Raw genomic sequence first — 19,083 nt, 5'->3', positions numbered from 1 at the left:
TAAAACAGACTCTCAAAATTACTCTATTTATGAAATATGACAAGAATACGTTTCTTCAGTGGAAAAGTGACCTAGGTGTTATTTTCTCAATATCAGATATGTGATGGAAAAGCGGATTTAATGATAATAAACTCTCACGTTATATATTATTTCTTCCTTTCCCTTTGTTAATTTGTTTAAATCTATTTTTGTATTTACCTTAGCTATGCGATTCATTAAACCAGTAGTTTTACAACATGTGTATGTGCCTTAGCAGTTACTGTCCAACTAAAGGATTTCCTGGCACTCAACTAAACTAAATCAATAGGAATAGTCCTCGGAAACCTCTGGAGGTACATAATCAAATTTAAATGACTGCATTGTAAAACCATGATCCAAGTCATCCAATCTGGTGAAAAACATTTATGACACTTTGACAGTCCTTTAGCTATGCCTGTTTGAATTATTATCAGCAGACTTTGAATGTTTAATAGAATTTCACTTGAAATCATGTATTGTTTACTTCGATGTTCAAAGGTTTGCCAATATTAACAGAATCTGAAGTAAACTAAACTAACTAACATTTGTCTCAAACAATTTCCCGCAATAATTTCAGATTTTATTTGAATATGAAGTCAATAAGCTATAACAACAACTCACAAACATTAGGGTTATTTTATTTAAGGACATAAAAATAAACAACCCTGGCTTGATCACGACATCAATGTAACTGTGACAAGTTTATTAGACCCGGTCTCAGTAGTTGTGATAGTGAAAAAATACAATAGAACTGTGATGTGATGCGACCACATCAAAAAATGTTACTGCTGCCAACTGTAATGAAAATTTCCAAACAGGAAATTGATTCTGAGACTCAATTATCCCTGCTGCATGCAAATAGGGGCACTTCTCCTCAAGGAATACAAGATTGGAAGCACTGATATAGATTGAGGAGGAGTTTGTAGCTCAAGTACACTCTGTAGGCATTGTTACTGTAGAAGAAGTGGGGAAACTCCTCACTTGACCCATTCTCAGTGTGTCCTTTTGAGGACTTCAAAAGTTGCACACTTACTGCTTACAAGTGATAATGAGAAATCAAAGGGACAAGATGTTGAGGAGGTGTTCGGAGGTCATGTAGCCTACTGTAAGTACTATAGAGGTAATGGTGTTCTACTCGCATCTTATGAAGATTACTCCTGGGCAAAAGAAGCAACTTAAAACTCATTGATATTCATGATACAGAACTTAGTAAGAGTTGAGCAAGTCTTCTTGTGAATGATGTAACTTCTCACATGACCTATTTTCAGGGTTTGCCTTCTTGGGGACATAAGTTGCATACTTACTACTTACAAGTGATATTTGGTGATATGGAGGGAGCAAAGTGACACAGAGCACAATGTGTGCCATGACATGATGAGCTTTGTGTTGTGTTCTCTAGCCTGACCTTCCATTATCCCACATCAGCCCACAATGACAAGATTGTGATGACATAAGCAGGCAAAAATAAGATGGAAAAATGCCCCTTCTTCTCCTCCTACCCCCTCCTCCTTCTCTATGTGCCCAGCTTGCGATGGCCACTGGGGACACAAACGGACCCCTGTGTGTTCTGTTAACCCATATGTGTCCCAAATGGCACCCTATTCCGTATAGAGTGCACAACATTTGACCAGAGCGCCATACACCCTGTTCAAAAGCAGTGCACTGCATAGTGAATAGGGTGTCATTTAGGACAAAAATATTTTTCTACTTTGGCAAGGGTGGCATTGCACTCATGGAGGAGCAAAGAACGATTCAACCGATTCACAACAGATACAGTGGCTTTTCATAGTTGAGTATGAGAAAATAGCCTGTAGCTATAACAAGAGAGAATACTATGCCCTCAATTTTACCTCTGGCCATTCCTCTTAATTTAGTGGCTTATTATCATCCTTTGACTAACCTTTAGGTTACAATAAGATGATTCACCTGGAATCATCTTATGTACAATGCACTCGGAAAGTATTCAGACACCTTTACTTTTTTGTTACGTTACAGCCTTATTCTGGCCTTCTAGGCAGAGTTCCTCTATCCAGTGTTCTTTTGTCCATTTTAATCTTTTCTTTTTATTGGCCAGTCTGAGATATGGATTTTTCTTTTCAACTCTGCCTAGAAGGCCAGCATCCTGCCTCTTCACTGTTGACGTTGAGACTGGTGCTTTGCGGGTAATATTTCATGAAGCTACCAGGACTTGTGAGGCGTCTGTTTCTCAAACTAGACATCCTAATATACTTGTCCTCTTGCTCATTTGTGCACTAGGGCCTCCCACTCCTCTTTCTATTCTGGTTAGAGACCGTTTGCGCTGTTCTGTGAAGGGAGTAGTACACAGCGCTGTACGAGATCTTCAGTTTCTTGGATATTTCTCTCATGGAATAGCCTTCATTTCTCAGAACAAGATTAGACTGACGAGTTTCAGAATGAAGTGCTTTGTTTCTGGCCATTTTGAGTCTGTAATCAAACCCATAAATGCTGATGCTCCAGATACTCAACTAGTCTAAAGAAGGCCAGTTTTATTGCTTCTTTAATCAGATCAACAGTTTTCAGCTGTGCTAACATAATTGCAAAAGGGTTTTCTAATTATAAATTAGCCTTTTAAAATGATAAACTTGGATTAGCTAACACAACGTGCATTGGAACATAGGAGTGATGGTTGCTGATAATGGGCCTCTGCACGCCTATGTAGATATTCCATTAAAAATTAATAATCAGCCGGTTCCAGCTACAATAGTCATTAACAACATTAACAATGTCTACACTGTATTTCTGATCAATTCAATATTATTTTAATGGACAATAAAATGTGATTTTCTTTCAAAAACAAGGACATTTCTAAGTGACCACAAACTTTTGAATGGTTGTGTATATTTTTTACATAAGTATTCAGATCCTTTACACAGTACTTTGTTGAAGCACCTTTGGCAGTTATTACAGCCTTGAGTCATCTTGGGTATGATGCTACAAGCTTGGCACAACTGGGGAGCTTCTCCCATTCTTTGAAAATCCTCCCAAGCTCTGTCAGGTTGGATGTTCGATGATGTTCGATCAGGTGCAAGTCCGGGCTCTGGCTGAGCCACTCAAGGACATTCAAAGACTTATTCCGAAGCCACTCCTGCATTGTATTGGCTGTGTGCTTAGGGTCGTTGTCCTTTTGGAAGTTGAACGTTTGCCCCAATCTGAGGTCCTGAGCACTCTGGAGAAGGTTTTCATTAAGGATCTCTCTGTACTGTAGCGACCCGCACAGACAGCTGTGTGTTATGTGTTAGGCTAGGAGGTGGTTGTGTTGTACTGACCAGTACCCGGTGTTCGCGGGGTCCGACCTGTCAATCAACCTGCTATCTGCCAATCACGGGAATGCCTGGAATGTTCTGATGCCGGGCATCCTGGTGGTTGGCAGAGTGGCGTGGAGGGGGGTTGGGCAGGGGGGTGGAGCATTGGAAGTTAAGACCAGGTTCAGCCTTTGTTCTCTCTCTCTTACGTCTGGGTTTCACAAGAGAAGGTCACGATTGGCTTGTGGGTTATCTGTCATCTATTTGGCGTGTGCTACGGCCCAAACAGTAGCCTGTGTAAAGTTGGTGTAATAAACCGTCAATTCGTAAACTCAAGCCTCTGTCTGGACAATTGTTCATTTATGATCTAGTCAGGTCATTACAGTACTTTGCGTCATTTATCTTTCCCTCAATCCTGACTAGTCTCCTAGTTCCTGCCGCTAAAAAACATCTGCTCAACATGATGCTGCCACCACCATGCTTCACCGTAGAGATGGTGCCAGGTTTCCTCCAGACGTGATTCTGGGCATTCAGGCCAAAGAGTTCAATCTTGGTTTCGTTAGACCAGAGAATCGTGTTTCTCATGGTCTGAGAGTCCATTAGGTGCCTTTTGGCAAACTCCAAGCGGGCTGTCATGTGCCTTTTACTGAGGAGTGGCTTCCGTCTGGCCACTCTACCATAAAGGCCTGATTGGTGGAGTGCTGCAGAGATGGTTGTCCTGTTTGAAGGTTCTTCCACCTCCACAAAGGAACTCTGGAGCTCTATCAGAGTCACCTCCCTGACCAAGGCCCTTCTCCTCCAATTGCTCAGTTTGGCCAGGGGGCCAGCTCTAGGAAGAGTCTTGGTGGTTCCAAACTTCTTCCATTTAAGAGTGATGCACTGTCAACTGTGGGACCTCATATAGACAGGTGTGTGCCTTTCCAAATCATGTCCAATCAATTGAATTTAGCACAGTGGACTCCAATCAAGTTGTAGAAACAGCTCAAGTATGATCAATGGAAACAGGATGCACCTGAGCTCAATTTTGAGTCTCAAAGCAAAGGGTCTGAATGCTTATGTATTTTTATTATGGGGGTATTGTGTGTAGATTGATTAGTGAAAGAAATATGTTATACATTTTAGAATAAGGCTGTAATGTAACAAAATGTGGAAAAATCAAGAGTTCTGAATACTTTCTGAATGCACTGTATCTAATGCAATCTTCATATCTCATGTTTTTTTAATGCATTGAATATTGATACATTGATTGTGTTATGCTTGAGGTCCAGCTTTAAGACTGGACTAAATTACATCATTTGATTGTTAGAACTAATATCTGGTTGTGTAAAGTTTATTTACATTTGTTAAAAAATTTATTTTGTCATTTAGTAGACGCTCTCATCCAGAGCGCCTTACAGGAGCAATTAGGGTTAAGTATCTTACTCAAAGGCACGTCAACAGATTTTTCACCTAGTCGGTTTGGGGATTCAAACTAACGACCTTTCGGTGACTGGCCCAAAGCTCTTAACCACTAGATTTTTTATTTATTTAACCTTTATTTAACTAGGCAAGTCAGTTAAGAACAAATTTTTATATACAATGATGGCCTACCAGAAGTCAAAGGCCTCCTGTGGGGACGAGGTCTTGGGATTAAAAATACTAAATAAATACAATATAAATATAGGACAAAACACACATCACAACAAGAGAGACAACACAACACTTCATAAAGAGGGACCTAAAGACAACAACATAGCAAGGCAGCAACACATGACAACACAGCATGGTTACAACGCAACATAACAACAACATGGTAGCAGCACAAAACATGGTACAAACATTATTAGGCACAAACAACAGCACAAAGGGCAAGACGGTAGAGACAACAATACATCACACAAAGCAGCCACAGCTGTCAGTAAGAGTGTCCATGATTGAGTCTTTAATTTAAGAGATTGAGATTAAACTGTCCAGTTTGAGTGTTTGTTGCAGCTTGTTCCAGTCGCTAGCTGCAGCAAATTGGAAACAGGAGCGACCCAGAGATTTGTGTGCTTTTGGGACCTTTAACAGAGTGTGACTGGCAGAACGGGTGTTGTGTGTGGAGGATGAGGGCTGCAGTAGAGATCTCAGATAGGGGGGAGTGAGGCCTAAGAGGGTTTTATAAATAAGCATCAATCAGTGGGTCTTGCGACAGATATACAGAGATGACCAGTTTACAGAGGAGTATAGAGTGCAGCGATGTGTCCTTTAAGGAGCATTGGTGGCAAATCTGATGGCCGAATGGTAAAGAACATCTAGCTGCTCAAGAGCACCCTTAACTACCAATCTATAAATTATGTCTCTGTAATCTAGCGTGGGTAGGATGGTCATCTGAATCAGAGTTAGTTTGGCAGCTGGGGTGAAAGAGGAGCGATTACGATAGAGGAAACCCTATTTATTGTTTAAGACTAGGCGGGATCGCTCAAAGGGATATATGTGCAGTAGCCCTAGGTAATGTAATTGTGCTATTGTCTATTTAATCAGGAAATGCTTTCCTTTTGAGTCCTGTGGAGTAGGATTTCAGCATGCTGCATTAATAATGGGGAGATTGGTTGGTGTGGAACGGGCCAACTAATGGCCTGGTTTGGTTACTTTGCTCGATGTGGGGCTCAGCAAGTCTGTCACTTATACAGTAAAACCAGCAGCATACCACCCTGCATACCACTGCTGGCTTGCTTCTGAAGCTAAGCAGGATTGGTTCTGGTCAGTTCCTGGATGGGAGACCAGATGCTGCTTGAAGTGGTGTTGGAGGGCCAGTAGGAGGCACTCTTTCCTCTGGTCTAAAAAAATATCCCAATGCCACAGGACACTGCCTTGTGTAGGGTGCTGTCTTTTGGATGGGACGTTAAACAGGTGTCCTGACTCTCTGAGGTCATTAAAGATCCCATGGCACTTATTGTAAGAGTAGGGGTGTTAACCCCGGTGTCCTGGCTAAATTACCAATCTGACCCTCAAACCATCTCCTAATAATCCCCAGTTTACAATTGGCTCATCAATCCCCCTCCTCTCCCAGGTCGTTGCTGCAAATGAGAATGTGTTCTCAGTCAATTTACCTGGTAAAATAAGGGATAAATAAAGAGTATACTGTTTGAACTAAGATTTTTCTAATGTAAAGCTAACTTTGCACAAACATGCACTTTACAACGACACTAGGACAGTTCTCTGTCCAAAAGGACAAAAGGAATGAGAGTGCAGATGAGAAAAATAAGAGATTTTTACCCATATTAGGCTAACTAACTTGAACAATAGCAACATCACCATCAACACATAATGTAGAGGATGTTTGTTGCATGTTCTGGTGATGTCTTGAACATATCTTCTAAAAACAAGATCCAGACAGAATTCAATAAACATTTGAACCGACTGAGCTTCGACTACATTACATTTTTACAGAACTGATTCGATTTAAAGACCTCGCTACTTTCTTAGATTTTTCCTTAAAACCCACATTATTTGAGAGGGTAAATATACATGTATTACAGTATGTACTTAATCTTTTTAGAAACATTAACATTTCAGCTCTTCCACTGTGTTGGTGTTTTTTTGTGTGGTGAATATAGTCAGTGTAGTTATAAAAATAAAATCACAGATCCTACCAATTACGATCTACCCATTTCAGACCAACTTGTATTGGGATGCCATCGTAGGGATTCTATTTCTATGGGTACGCTGATAGGGAACCAGAGAGAGTTAGTTGAGACTTGAGGCTGAAACTGAAAACCAAATAAATGCAGCCAACATCCCTGGGCCTCCCGGTTGTAAGCATGCAGCAGAGTGGTTGGATTTCCCATAAGACACAAAGGGACCAAGCTTCAAACTTGGCTCAGGCGAAACTTCTGGCTTCAATTTATTTCTGGAGCAGTCACTGCTGATTTTAATTAGTTGAACGTTTGTGGAGGGTGCTTTTTTTTGTTGCTTACCCAGCCTTTTTAGTTGTATTTTTTTCTCTATTTTCTCCCCCCTCTCTTCCTTACTATTTGTGTGTGTGTGTGTGTGTGTGTGTGTGTGTGTGTGTGTGTGTGTGTGTGTGTGTGTGTGTGTGTGTGTGTGTGTGTGTGTGTGTGTGTGTGTGTGTGTGTGTGTGTGTGTGTGTGTGTGTGTGTATTTTGATGGTTGGCATTGGCCAACATCTGGAAGCCTTTGTGTAATATGTGTACAGCCTCTTTTAATGTTTGCGTAGTTTTGTTAGATCACCATCCCTCCCGGAGTAATAAAAATCCCTCATCTGGCTTGAATCAGCCATTAATATTGTTGTTATGTGGAAACACAAGCAGGGAGGGAACGGCAGATAAGATATGTGGGAAGAAACAGTCACTATGCCTCTTCTAGAGCCTGTGTCAAACCACAGCACCACAGCCAAACCAGGCCTGAGCCAAATACATATTCACTGTGTTTCATTTACAATCAAAAACGAATCTATTATATACTTTGTATCTATCTTGTGTCTGGACCGTTATAGCAGAGGAATGGGAATGGCAGGGAATAAATCATGCATTTCAGTGTAATGCAATTTGGTTTGGAAGCACCCTCAAACGCCTACAGTATGAGGCACAGAGTCAAATTGGGCCAATGTCTGCAGACCTTCACACATTATGGATATCCTATCCCAGCCCTTTGCTTATCTAGATAAACCAGGGGTGCGTCCCAAATGGAATCCTATTCCATTTATAGTGAACTACTTTTGTCAGGTTTTGATCAGAACCCATAGGGCTGTGATCAAAAGTAGTGCATTATCTAGAGAATAGGGTGTAATTTGGGATGCAGCCTTAGGGCTGTGCCTGCAACCTATCTGATGTGGCTTGTCGCAATAAAAAGTGTGTGCTCTAAAATGCAGAACATTTGGCAGATCGGTGTGATAACAATATGGTTTTGGAGATATATCAAAACTTGATTTGAAAGTTAACTTTGTCTTCTGAAGAATGTTGTGAAAACCTGTTTAGCCTTGGTTTATAGTCACAGAGCCATGTAAAGTTGTATAGCCTGACCCTTTGGTTCTGTTTTGTGCCAGCAATTCTATCCGGAGCCAGAACTGCTTTCCTCTGATTATTGTGCGTGTGTGTATGTGCTTGCCTGCGCATGTGTATGCACTTACATGTGTGCATGTGTGTGTATTCCACAGGCCTTCCCATCCTCTCCTTCACACACATCAAGACCAGCCTGTGTAAGTGGTGTGACTACTCCAGCCCTATCTGTGAGGACAGTGTGTGTTACACCAACTGTTCCCTCTCCTCCTTCTGTAATCTGAGTGAAGAGATCTGCGTTGCTATATGGTAAGTGTGCAGGTTTCCTAAATTCAAGTTTATTTGAAATAGGCTATATAAAGAATGAGCCTCTCCAATTAAAAGCAGCAAGAACGTTATGGACAAATACATACAGATATACATACAACAACTAGTAATGTTGATCTGGTTTAGCTTATAAGGGCGGCAGGTAGCCTAGTGGTTAGAGTGTTGGGCCAGTAACCGAAAGGTTGCTGGGTCGCATCCCTGAGCTGACAAGGTAAATGTTTCTTGTTCTCCCCCTGAACATGGCAGTTAACCCACTGTTCACTGGTAGGCTGTCATTGTAAATAAGAATTTGTTCTTAACTGGCTTGCCTAGTTAAATTTAGAAAAAACATATACAGTGGGGCAAAAAAGTATTTAGTCAGCCACCAATTGTGCAAGTTCTCCCACTTAAAAAGATGAGAGAGGCCTGTAATTTTCATCATAGGTAAACTTCAACTATTACAGACAAATGGGAAAAGAAAATCACATTGTAGGATTTTTTATGAATTTATTTGCAAATTATGGTGGAAAATAAGTATTTGGTCAATAACAAAAATGTATCTCAATACTTTGTTATATACCCTTTGTTGGCAATGACAGAGCTCAAACATTTTCTGTAAGTCTTCACAAGGTTTTCACACACTGTTGCTGGTATTTTGGCCCATTCCTCCATGCAGATCTCCTCAAGAGCAGTGATGTTTTGGGGATGTTGCTGGGCAACAGGGACTTTCAACTCCCTCCAAAGATTTTGTATGGGGTTGAGATCTGGAGACTGGCTAGGCCACTCCAGGACCTTGAAATGCTTCTTACGAAGCCAACTCCTTCGTTGCCCGGGCGGTGTGTTTGGGATCATTGTCATGCTGAAAGACCCAGCCACATTTCATCTTCAATGCCCTTGCTGATGGAAGGAGGTTTTCACTCAAAATCTCACGATACATGGCCCCATTCATTCTTTCCTTTACACGTATCAGTCGTCCTGGTCCCTTTGCAGAAAAACAGCCCAAAAGCATGATGTTTCCACCCCCATGTTTCACAGTAGATATGGTGTTCTTTGGATGCAACTCAGCATTATTTGTCCTCCAAACACGATGAGTTGAGTTTTTACCAAAAAGTTATATTTGGTTTCATCTGACTAAATGACATTCTCCCAATCTTCTTCTGGATCATCCAAATACTCTCTAGCACACTTCAGACGGGCCTGGACATGTACTGGCTTAAGCAGGGGGACACGTCTGGCACTGCAGGATTTGAGTCCCTGGCGGCGTAGTGTGTTACTGATGGTAGGCTTTGTTCACTAGGTCCCCCCGTGTGGTTCTGGGATTTTTGCTCATTTTTGTTCTTGTGATCATTTTGACCCCACAGGGTGAGATCTTGCGTGGAGCCCCATATCGAGGGAGATTATCAGTGATCTTGTATGTCTTTCATTTCCTAATAATTGCTCCCACAGTTGATTTCTTCAAACCAAGCTGCTCACCTATTGCAGATTCAGTCTTCCCAGCCTGGTGCAGGTCTACAATTTTGTTTCTGGTGTCCTTTGACAGCTCTTTGGTCTTGGCCATAGTGGAGTTTGGAGTGCGACTGTTTGAGGTTGTGGACAGGTGTCTTTTATACTGATAACAAGTTCAAACAGGTGCCATTAATACAGGTAACGAGTGGAGGACAGAGGAGCCTCTTAAAGAAGAAGTTACAGGTCTGTGAGAGCCAGAAATCTTGCTTGTTTGTAGGTGACCAAATACTTATTTTCCATCATATTTTGCAAATAAATTCATTAAAATCCTACAATGTGATTTTCTGGATTTTTTTTCAAATTTTTTCTGTCATAGTTGAAGTGTACCTATGATGAAAATTACAGGCCTCTCTCGTCTTTTTAAGTGGGAGAACTTGCACAATTGGTGGCTAACTAAATACTTTTTGCCCCACTGTATATAGCTTCCCATTCAAGGTATAGTATATTTACACAATAAGGCCTGAGGAGGTGTGGTATATGGCCAATATACCACAGCTAAGGGCTGTTCTTATGCAACGTGGAGTGCCTACATACAGCCCTTAGCAGTGGTATATTGGTCATATACCACAATCACCCGAGGTGCCTTATTGCTTTTGTAAATGGTTACCAACATAATTGGAGCAGTAAAAATATTTTTTTTTGTCAAACCTGTGATCTACGGTCTGATATACCACGGCTGTCAGCCAATCAACATTTAACATTACATTTAAGTCATTTAGCAGACGCTCTTATCCAGAGCGACTTACAAATTGGTGCATTCACCTTATGACATCCAGTAGAACAGTCACTTTACAATAGTGCATCTAAATCTTAAAGGGGGGGGGGGTGAGAAGGATTACTTATCCTATCCTAGGTATTCCTTAAAGAGGTGGGGTTTCAGGTGTCTCCGGAAGGTGGTGATTGACTCCGCTGTCCTGGCGTCGTGAGGGAGTTTGTTCCACCATTGGGGGGCCAGAGCAGCGAACCGTTTTGACTGGGCTGAGCGGGAACTGAACTTCCTCAGTGGTAGGGAGGCGAGCAGGCCAGAGGTGGATGAACGCAGTGCCTTTGTTTGGGTGTAGGGCCTGATCAGAGCCTGGAGGTACTGAGGTGCCGTTCCCCTCACAGCTCCGTAGGCAAGCACCATGGTCTTGTAGCGGATGCGAGCTTCAACTGGAAGCCAGTGGAGAGAGCGGAGGAGCGGGGTGACGTGAGAGAACTTGGGAAGGTTGAACACCAGACGGGCTGCGGCGTTCTGGATGAGTTGTAGGGGTTTAATGGCACAGGCAGGGAGCCCAGCCAACAGCGAGTTGCAGTAATCCAGACGGGAGATGACAAGTGCCTGGATTAGGACCTGCACCGCTTCCTGTGTGAGGCAGGGTCGAACTCTGCGGATGTTGTAGAGCATAAACCTACAGGAACGGGCCACCGCCTTGATGTTAGTTGAGAACGACAGGGTGTTGTCCAGGATCACGCCAAGGTTCTTAGCGCTCTGGGAGGAGGACACAATGGAGTTGTCAACCGTGATGGCGAGATCATGGAACGGGCAGTCCTTCCCGGGAGGAAGAGCAGCTCCGTCTTGCCGAGGTTCAGCTTGAGGTGGTGATCCGTCATCCACACTGATATGTCTGCCAGACATGCAGAGATGCGATTCGCCACCTGGTCATCAGAAGGGGGAAAGGAGAAGATTAATTGTGTGTCGTCTGCATAGCAATGATAGGAGAGACCATGTGAGGTTATGACAGAGCCAAGTGACTTGGTGTATAGCGAGAATAGGAGAGGGCCTAGAACAGAGCCCTGGGGGACACCAGTGGTGAGAGCGCGTGGTGAGGAGACAGATTCTCGCCACGCCACCTGGTAGGAGCGACCTGTCAGGTAGGACGCAATCCAAGCGTGGGCCGCGCCGGAGATGCCCAACTCGGAGAGGGTGGAGAGGAGGATCTGATGGTTCACAGTATCGAAGGCAGCCGATAGGTCTAGAAGGATGAGAGCAGAGGAGAGAGAGTTAGCTTTAGCGGTGCGGAGCGCCTCCGTGATACAGAGAAGAGCAGTCTCAGTTGAATGACTAGTCTTGAAACCTGACTGATTTGGATCGAGAAGGTCATTCAGAGAGAGATAGCGGGAGAGCTGGCCAAGGACGGCACGTTCAAGAGTTTTGGAGAGAAAAGAAAGAAGGGATACTGGTCTGTAGTTGTTGACATCGGAGGGATCGAGTGTAGGTTTTTTCAGAAGGGGTGCAACTCTCGCTCTCTTGAAGACGGAAGGGACGTAGCCAGCGGTCAGGGATGAGTTGATGAGCGAGGTGAGGTAAGGGAGAAGGTCTCCGGAAATGGTCTGGAGAAGAGAGGGGGGGATAGGGTCAAGCGGGCAGGTTGTTGGGCGGCCGGCCGTCACAAGACGCGAGATTTCATCTGGAGAGAGAGGGGAGAAAGAGGTCAGAGCACAGGGTAGGGCAGTGTGAGCAGAACCAGCGGTGCCGTTTGATTTAGCAAACGAGGATCGGATGTCGTCGACCTTCTTTTCAAAGTGGTTGACGAAGTCATCTGCAGAGAGGGAGGAGGGGGGGGAGGATTCAGGAGGGAGGAGAAGGTGGCAAAGAGCTTCCTAGGGTTAGAGGCAGATGCTTGGAATTTAGAGTGGTAGAAAATGGCTTTAGCAGCAGAGACAGAGGAGGAAAATGTAGAGAGGAGGGAGTGAAAGGATGCCAGGTCCGCAGGGAGGCGAGTTTTCCTCCATTTCCGCTCGGCTGCCCGGAGCCCTGTTCTGTGAGCTCGCAATGAGTCGTCGAGCCACGGGGCGGGGAGGGGAGGACCGAGCCGGCCTGGAGGATAGGGGACATAGAGAGTCAAAGGATGCAGAAAGGGAGGAGAGGAGGGTTGAGGAGGCAGAATCAGGAGATAGGTTGGAGAAGGTTTGAGCAGAGGGAAGAGATGATAGGATGGAAGAGGAGAGAGTAGCGGGGGAGAGAGAGCGAAGGTTGGGACGGCGCGATACCATCCGAGTAGGGGCAGTGTGGGAGGTGTTAGATGAGAGCGAGAGGGAAAAGGATACAAGGTAGTGGTCGGAGACTTGGAGGGGAGTTGCAATGAGGTTAGTGGAAGAACAGCATCTAGTAAAGATGAGGTCGAGCGTATTGCCTGCCTTGTGAGTAGGGGGAAGGTGAGAAGGTGAGGTCAAAAGAGGAGAGGAGTGGAAAGAAGGAGGCAGAGAGGAATGAGTCAAAGGTAGACGTGGGGAGGTTAAAGTCGCCCAGCACTGTGAGAGGTGAGCCGTCCTCAGGAAAGGAGCTTATCAAGGTATCAAGCTCATTGATGAACTCTCCGAGGAACCTGGAGGGCGATAAATGATAAGGATGTTAAGCTTGAAAGGGCTGGTAACTGTGACAGCATGGAATTCAAAGGAGGCGATAGACAGATGGGTAAGGGGAGAAAGAGAGAATGACCACTTGGGAGAGATGAGGATCCCGGTGCCACCACCCCGCTGACCAGAAGCTCTCGGGGTGTGCGAGAACACGTGGGCGGACGAAGAGAGAGCAGTAAGAGTAGCAGTGTTGTCTGTGGTGATCCATGTTTCCGTCAGTGCCAAGAAGTCGAGGGACTGGAGGGAGGCATAGGCTGAGATTAACTCTGCCTTGTTGGCCGCAGATCGGCAGTTCCAGAGGCTACCGGAGACCTGGAACTCCACGTAGGTCGTGCGCGCTGGGACCACCAGATTAGGGTGGCCGCGGCCACGCGGTGTGGAGCGTTTGTATGGTCTGTGCAGAGAGGAGAGAACAGGGATAGACAGACACATAGTTGACAGGCTACAGAAGAGGCTACGCTAATGAAAAGGAGATTGGAATGACAAGTGGACTACACGTCTTGAATGTTCAGAAAGTTAAGCTTACGTAGCAAGAGTCTTAATGACTAAAATGATTAAAATGATACAGTACTGCTGAAGTAGGCTAGCTGGCAGTGGCTGCGTTGTTGACACTACACTAATCAAGTCGTTCCATTGAGTGTAATAGTTTCTGCAGTGCTGCTATTCGGGGGCTAGCTGGCTAGCTAGCAGTGTTGTTTACGTTACGTTGCGTTAAAAGAACGACAATAGCTGGCTAGCTAACCTAGAAAATCTCTCTAGACTACACAATTATCTTTGATACAAAGACTGCTATGTAGCTAGCTATGTAGCTAGCTACGATCAAACAAATCAAACCGTTGTAGTGTAATGAAATGAAATGAAAATGTGATACTACCTGTGAATGCGACCGGGTTGTTGAGTTCTATTCAGTAGACGTTGGCTAGCTGTTAGCTGTTAGCTGTTAGCTAGCTAGCAGAGTCTCCTACGTTAAGGACGACAAATAGCTGGCTAGCTAACCTCGGTAAATTAAGATAATCACTCTAAGACTACACACTCTAAACTACACAATTATCTAGGATACGAAGACAGCAAAGACAGCTATGTAGCTAGCTAACACTACACTAATCAAGTCGTTCAGTTGAGTGTAACAGTGCTGCTAATCGGTGGGCGTTTGCTAGCTGGCTAGCTGGTGAAGTGAAGACTACGTTAGGACGACGAAATACGATAATTATGCAATTATCTTTGATACAAGGACGGCTATGTAGCTAGCTAAGAAGAAATTGCTAAGATTAGACAAATCAAACCGTTGTACTATAATGAAATGTAATGAAAAAGTTATACTACCTGCGGAGCGAAGTGCCGATGCGACCGCTCGCTCCAACCCGGAAGTAATAGAGGACTCAAACCACCCAGTTTTCTTTCCTATGTTTGCAATGAAGCGGACAAAGTCAATTGTGTCTCTATTTGATTGCTACTCTCAGTCTGGTATGCTGGAACCTGGTGGTCAAACCTCTACAGTAATAAATAAATAGTTTCCTATGGGCCCTGGTCAAAAGTAGTTCATGTTTTAGGGTATGCATACTTGGTCTTAGTTCCTGCCCTCATAGCCCCTCCTAGCCCAGGGTGGTTGTTTCTGTAAAGTATATTGGCTGCTCCAATGGCACCCTATGGTCACTGGTCAACAGTGGTGCACTACATAGAGAATATGGTGCCATTTGGGATGCATACGGATTGAAAGAGATTGGTGTTATTGAGACTGGTGTTGTTGGCAGGCAGATTCCAAGAACACAGGATGAGATGTTACTATCCTTTGTGCAAGCACTTCCAAGAGTTAATGAACAGTGAGCGTGGTGAAATTTGGGGAGCGCATCGTCAGTAGTGTACCTTTGGTTCCTAGGGTGTTTCGGCCTTTCACACTATACACCCTCCCCAAAGGCGGCCAGCGACAGGGTGATCAATCCTACGCTTGCGTCCCATTCCCAATTAGTCATAGGAGTTGCCTTGTTGTTGATAGCCAACATCCCATGGGACTATGCATGGCAGGGGCGTCCTCCTCCCTGAGTCAAGCATTGTTGACCGCATACCTCCTGGCCCTCTCACTTCTAGGCCCAGCTGGGGTCTTTCCTCTTCATCCAGAGCCACTGACTGCTGCCTTCTGCCGCCTCTGATACAGCTTTGATTGCCGAACGCTGGCTCTGGCCCTTAATTCCCAGGTCTCTAAGCAGTCTGGTTGTAGATGTTGCCACAAAACCTCTGCAGCCCACCTCCACTGGTCGGACTTCTGTGTTCCAGCCATGATGCCGTGCTTCGGCAGCTAGATCAGCATGGCGCAGATGTTTTCGCTCATAAGCCTCATCTACTGAGTTTTCCCAGGGTACTGTGAGCTCAATGATGAAGACCTTATTGAGTGAACGGGACCAGAGCACCATGTCAGGTCTTAGGGTGGTGGTTGCGATCTCCGGAGGAAACACAAGTTGCCGGCCAATGTCAGCTAGCATTTTCCAGTCGCGGGCCAAGCGCAGCTGGTCTCGCTCTAATGGTGTAGAGCCGCTCTTCGGTGGTTTAGCCCCTACAAAGCAGATTGGATTGACCATTTGTAAAATAAAAACTTCCAGTCCACTCAAACAAATCATGCATAACAATTCCACACAAAACCACAAAAGTAAAAAGGCAACTTCCAGACTCATTTTCCTATTCTAAAATAGTTCAGCCATTTCTGTTTACTAGTTTGATAAATAACTTTTGTGTGTGTGTGTGTGTGTGTGTGTGTGTGTGTGTGTGTGTGTGTGTGTGTGTGCCTGCATGTGTGTGTGCCTGCATGTGTGTGTGTCTGCACGTATGTGTGGGCCTGCACACGTGTGTGTCCGTTTGCCTGCTCGCCTGCCTGCCTCTCTGCCTGTCTGCTTGCCTGTGTTTGTGGGTTTCCATGTGACCCAGGCGGAAGGACAACCAGAGTACGAGTGTGAAGACGTTATGCCACCAGCCTCAGCAGCCCCTGGAGAACATCATGTTGTCTAACTACTCCTCCAACGAGTGTGTGATGACTCCTCATCCCTCTGAGGACGGGGTCCTGTTCGTCTGTGGCTGCCTGGGAGAACACGAGTGCAACGATAAGCTCATATTCGACAAGGGCTCCAATGGTAAGAAGCAATTTTTTAAAACCCTGGAAGCAGGCGTGGTGTACATGGTGCAACCAGACATTTCTTACATTGAAAAGTATTTTATTATGATTATTTAAGTATTTGACGATTAATTAGGATTATTTACAATTTAGTCTAAACATGTATAATGTACAGTGCCTTCAGAAAGTGTTCATACCCCTTGACTTATTCCACATTTTGTTACAGCCTGAATTCAAGATGGATTAAATATGATAATGTTTTCACCCATCTACACACAATTCCCCATAATGACAAAGTGAAAACATGTTTTTAGAAATGTTTGCAAATTTGTTGAAAATTAAATACAGAAATATCTTATTCACATACAGTACCAGTCAAACGTTTGGACACACCTACTCATTCAAGGGTTTTTGTTAATTTTTTCTATTTTGTACATTGTAGAATAATAGCAAAGACATCAAAACTATGAACTAACACATATGAAATCATGTAGTAACCAAAAAAAGTGTTAAACAAATCAAAATATATTTGAGATTTGAGATTTTTCAAAGTAGCCACCCTCTGCCTTGATGACAGCTGTGCACACTCTTGGCATTCTCCCAACCAGATTCATGAAGTAGTCACCTGGATTGCATTTCAATTAACATGTGTGCCTGGTTAAACATTATTTTGTGGAATTTCTTTCCTCCTTAATGCTTTTGAGACAATCAGTTGTGTAGTGACAAAGTAGGGGTGGTATACAGAATATAGTCCTATTTGGTAAAAGACCAAGTCCATATTTTGTATTTATTTGATTTATTTCACCAGGTAGGCCAGTTGAGAACAAGTTCTCATTTACAACTGCGACCTGGCCTAGATAAAGCAAGCAGTGCGACAAAAGCAACAACACAGAGTTACACATAAACAAACGCACAGTCAATAACACAATATAAAAATCTATGTACAGTTGTGTGCAAATGTAGAAGAGTAGGGAGGTAAGGCAATACGTAGGCCATGGAGGTGAAATAATTACAATTTAGCATTAACACTGGAGTGATAGATGTGCAGATGATGATGTGTTAGTAGAGATACTGGGGTGCAAAAGAGCAAGAGGATAAATAACAATATGGGGATGAGATAGCAGGGTGAGCTATTTACAGATTGGCTGTGTACAGGTACAGTGATCGGTAAGCTGCTCTGACAGCTGATGCTTAAAGTTAGAGAGGGAGATATAAGACTCCAGCTTCAGTGATTTTTGCAATTCGTTACAGTCATTGGCAGCAGAGAACTAGAAGGAAAGGTGACCAAAGGAAGTGTTGGCTTTGGGGATGAACAGTGAAATATACCTGCTGGAGCGCGGGCAACGGGTGGGTGTTGCTATGGTGACCTGTGAGCTGAGATAAGGCGGGGCTTTACCTAGCAAAGACTTATAGATGACCTGGAGCCAGTGGGTTTGGCGACGAATATGTAGTGAGGGCCAGCCAACGAGAGCATACAGGTCGCAGTGGTGGGTAGTATATGGGGCTTTGGTGACAAAACAGATGGCACTGTGATAGACTACATCCAATTTGCTGAGTAGAGTGCTGGAGGCTATTTTGTAAATGACATCGCTGAAGTCGAGGATAGGTAGGATAGTCAGTTTTACGAGGGTATGTTTGGAAGCATGAGTGAAGGAGGCTTTGCTGCGAAATAGGAAGCCGATTTTAGATTTAATTTTGGATTGGAGATTCTTAATGTGATTCTAGAAGGAGAGTTTACAGTCTAACCAGACACCTAGGTATTTGTAGTTGTCCACATATTCTGAGTCAGAACCATCCCGAGGCGGGTGGGGGCTGCAATCGGTTAAAGAGCATGCATTTAATTTTACTAGCATTTAAAAGCAGTTGGAGGCCACGGAAGTAGAGTTGTATGGCATTGAAGCTCGTTTGGAGGGTTGTTGTCCAAAGAAGGCACCCCATAGAGACTGCCAGAGGTCCGGACAACATGCCCTCCGATTTGACACACTGAACTATATCTGAGAAGTAGTTGGTGAACCAGGTGAGGCAGTCATTTGAGAAGCCAAGGCTATTGAGTCTGCCGATAAGAATGCGGTGATTGACAGAGTCGAAGGCCTTGGCCAGGTCGATGAAGACGGCTGCACAGTACTGTCTTTTATCGATGGTGGTTATGATATCAGCATGGCTGAGGTGCACCCATGACCAGCTCGGAAACCAGATTGCATAGTGGAGAAGGTACGGTGTGATTCGAAATGGTCGGTGATCTCTTTGTTAACTTGGCGTTTGACGATTTTAGAAAGACAGGGTAGGATGGATATAGGTCTATAACAGTTTGGGTCTAGAGTGTCTCCCCCTTTGAAGAGGGGGATGACCGCGGCAGCTTTCCAATTTTTGGGGATCTCAGATGATGCGAAAGAGAGATTGAACAGGCTGGTAATAGGGGTTGCAACAATTTTGGCGGATCATTTTAAAAAGAGAGGGTCCAGATTGTCTATCCCAGCTGATATGTAGGGATCCAGATTTTGCAGCTCTTTCAGAACATCAGCTGTCTGGATTTGGGTTAAGGAGAAGCGGGGGGATTTATCGGTGGTGACAG

General features: G+C 44.2%; 1 protein-coding gene across 2 annotated transcripts in view; it reads left to right on the top strand.

The window, feature by feature from the left end:
* The window catches only part of LOC118386321 (TGF-beta receptor type-2-like), a 34,484-nt gene that overhangs the window by 785 nt on the left and 14,616 nt on the right, over positions 1 to 19,083 (top strand). For both annotated transcript variants that reach the window (XM_052522663.1, XM_035773982.2), the window contains exons 2-3: positions 8,419 to 8,569; positions 16,328 to 16,530. In XM_052522663.1, coding sequence (XP_052378623.1) covers positions 8,419 to 8,569; positions 16,328 to 16,530 — 354 coding nt within the window. The remainder of the gene's footprint in view (positions 1 to 8,418; positions 8,570 to 16,327; positions 16,531 to 19,083) is intronic.

The sequence above is a fragment of the Oncorhynchus keta genome, chromosome 7 (assembly GCF_023373465.1).
Source record: "Oncorhynchus keta strain PuntledgeMale-10-30-2019 chromosome 7, Oket_V2, whole genome shotgun sequence".
NCBI lineage: Eukaryota > Metazoa > Chordata > Actinopteri > Salmoniformes > Salmonidae > Oncorhynchus > Oncorhynchus keta.
The sequence above is the reverse complement of the archived record's forward strand: the minus strand, read 5'-3'. Positions and strand labels throughout refer to the sequence as shown.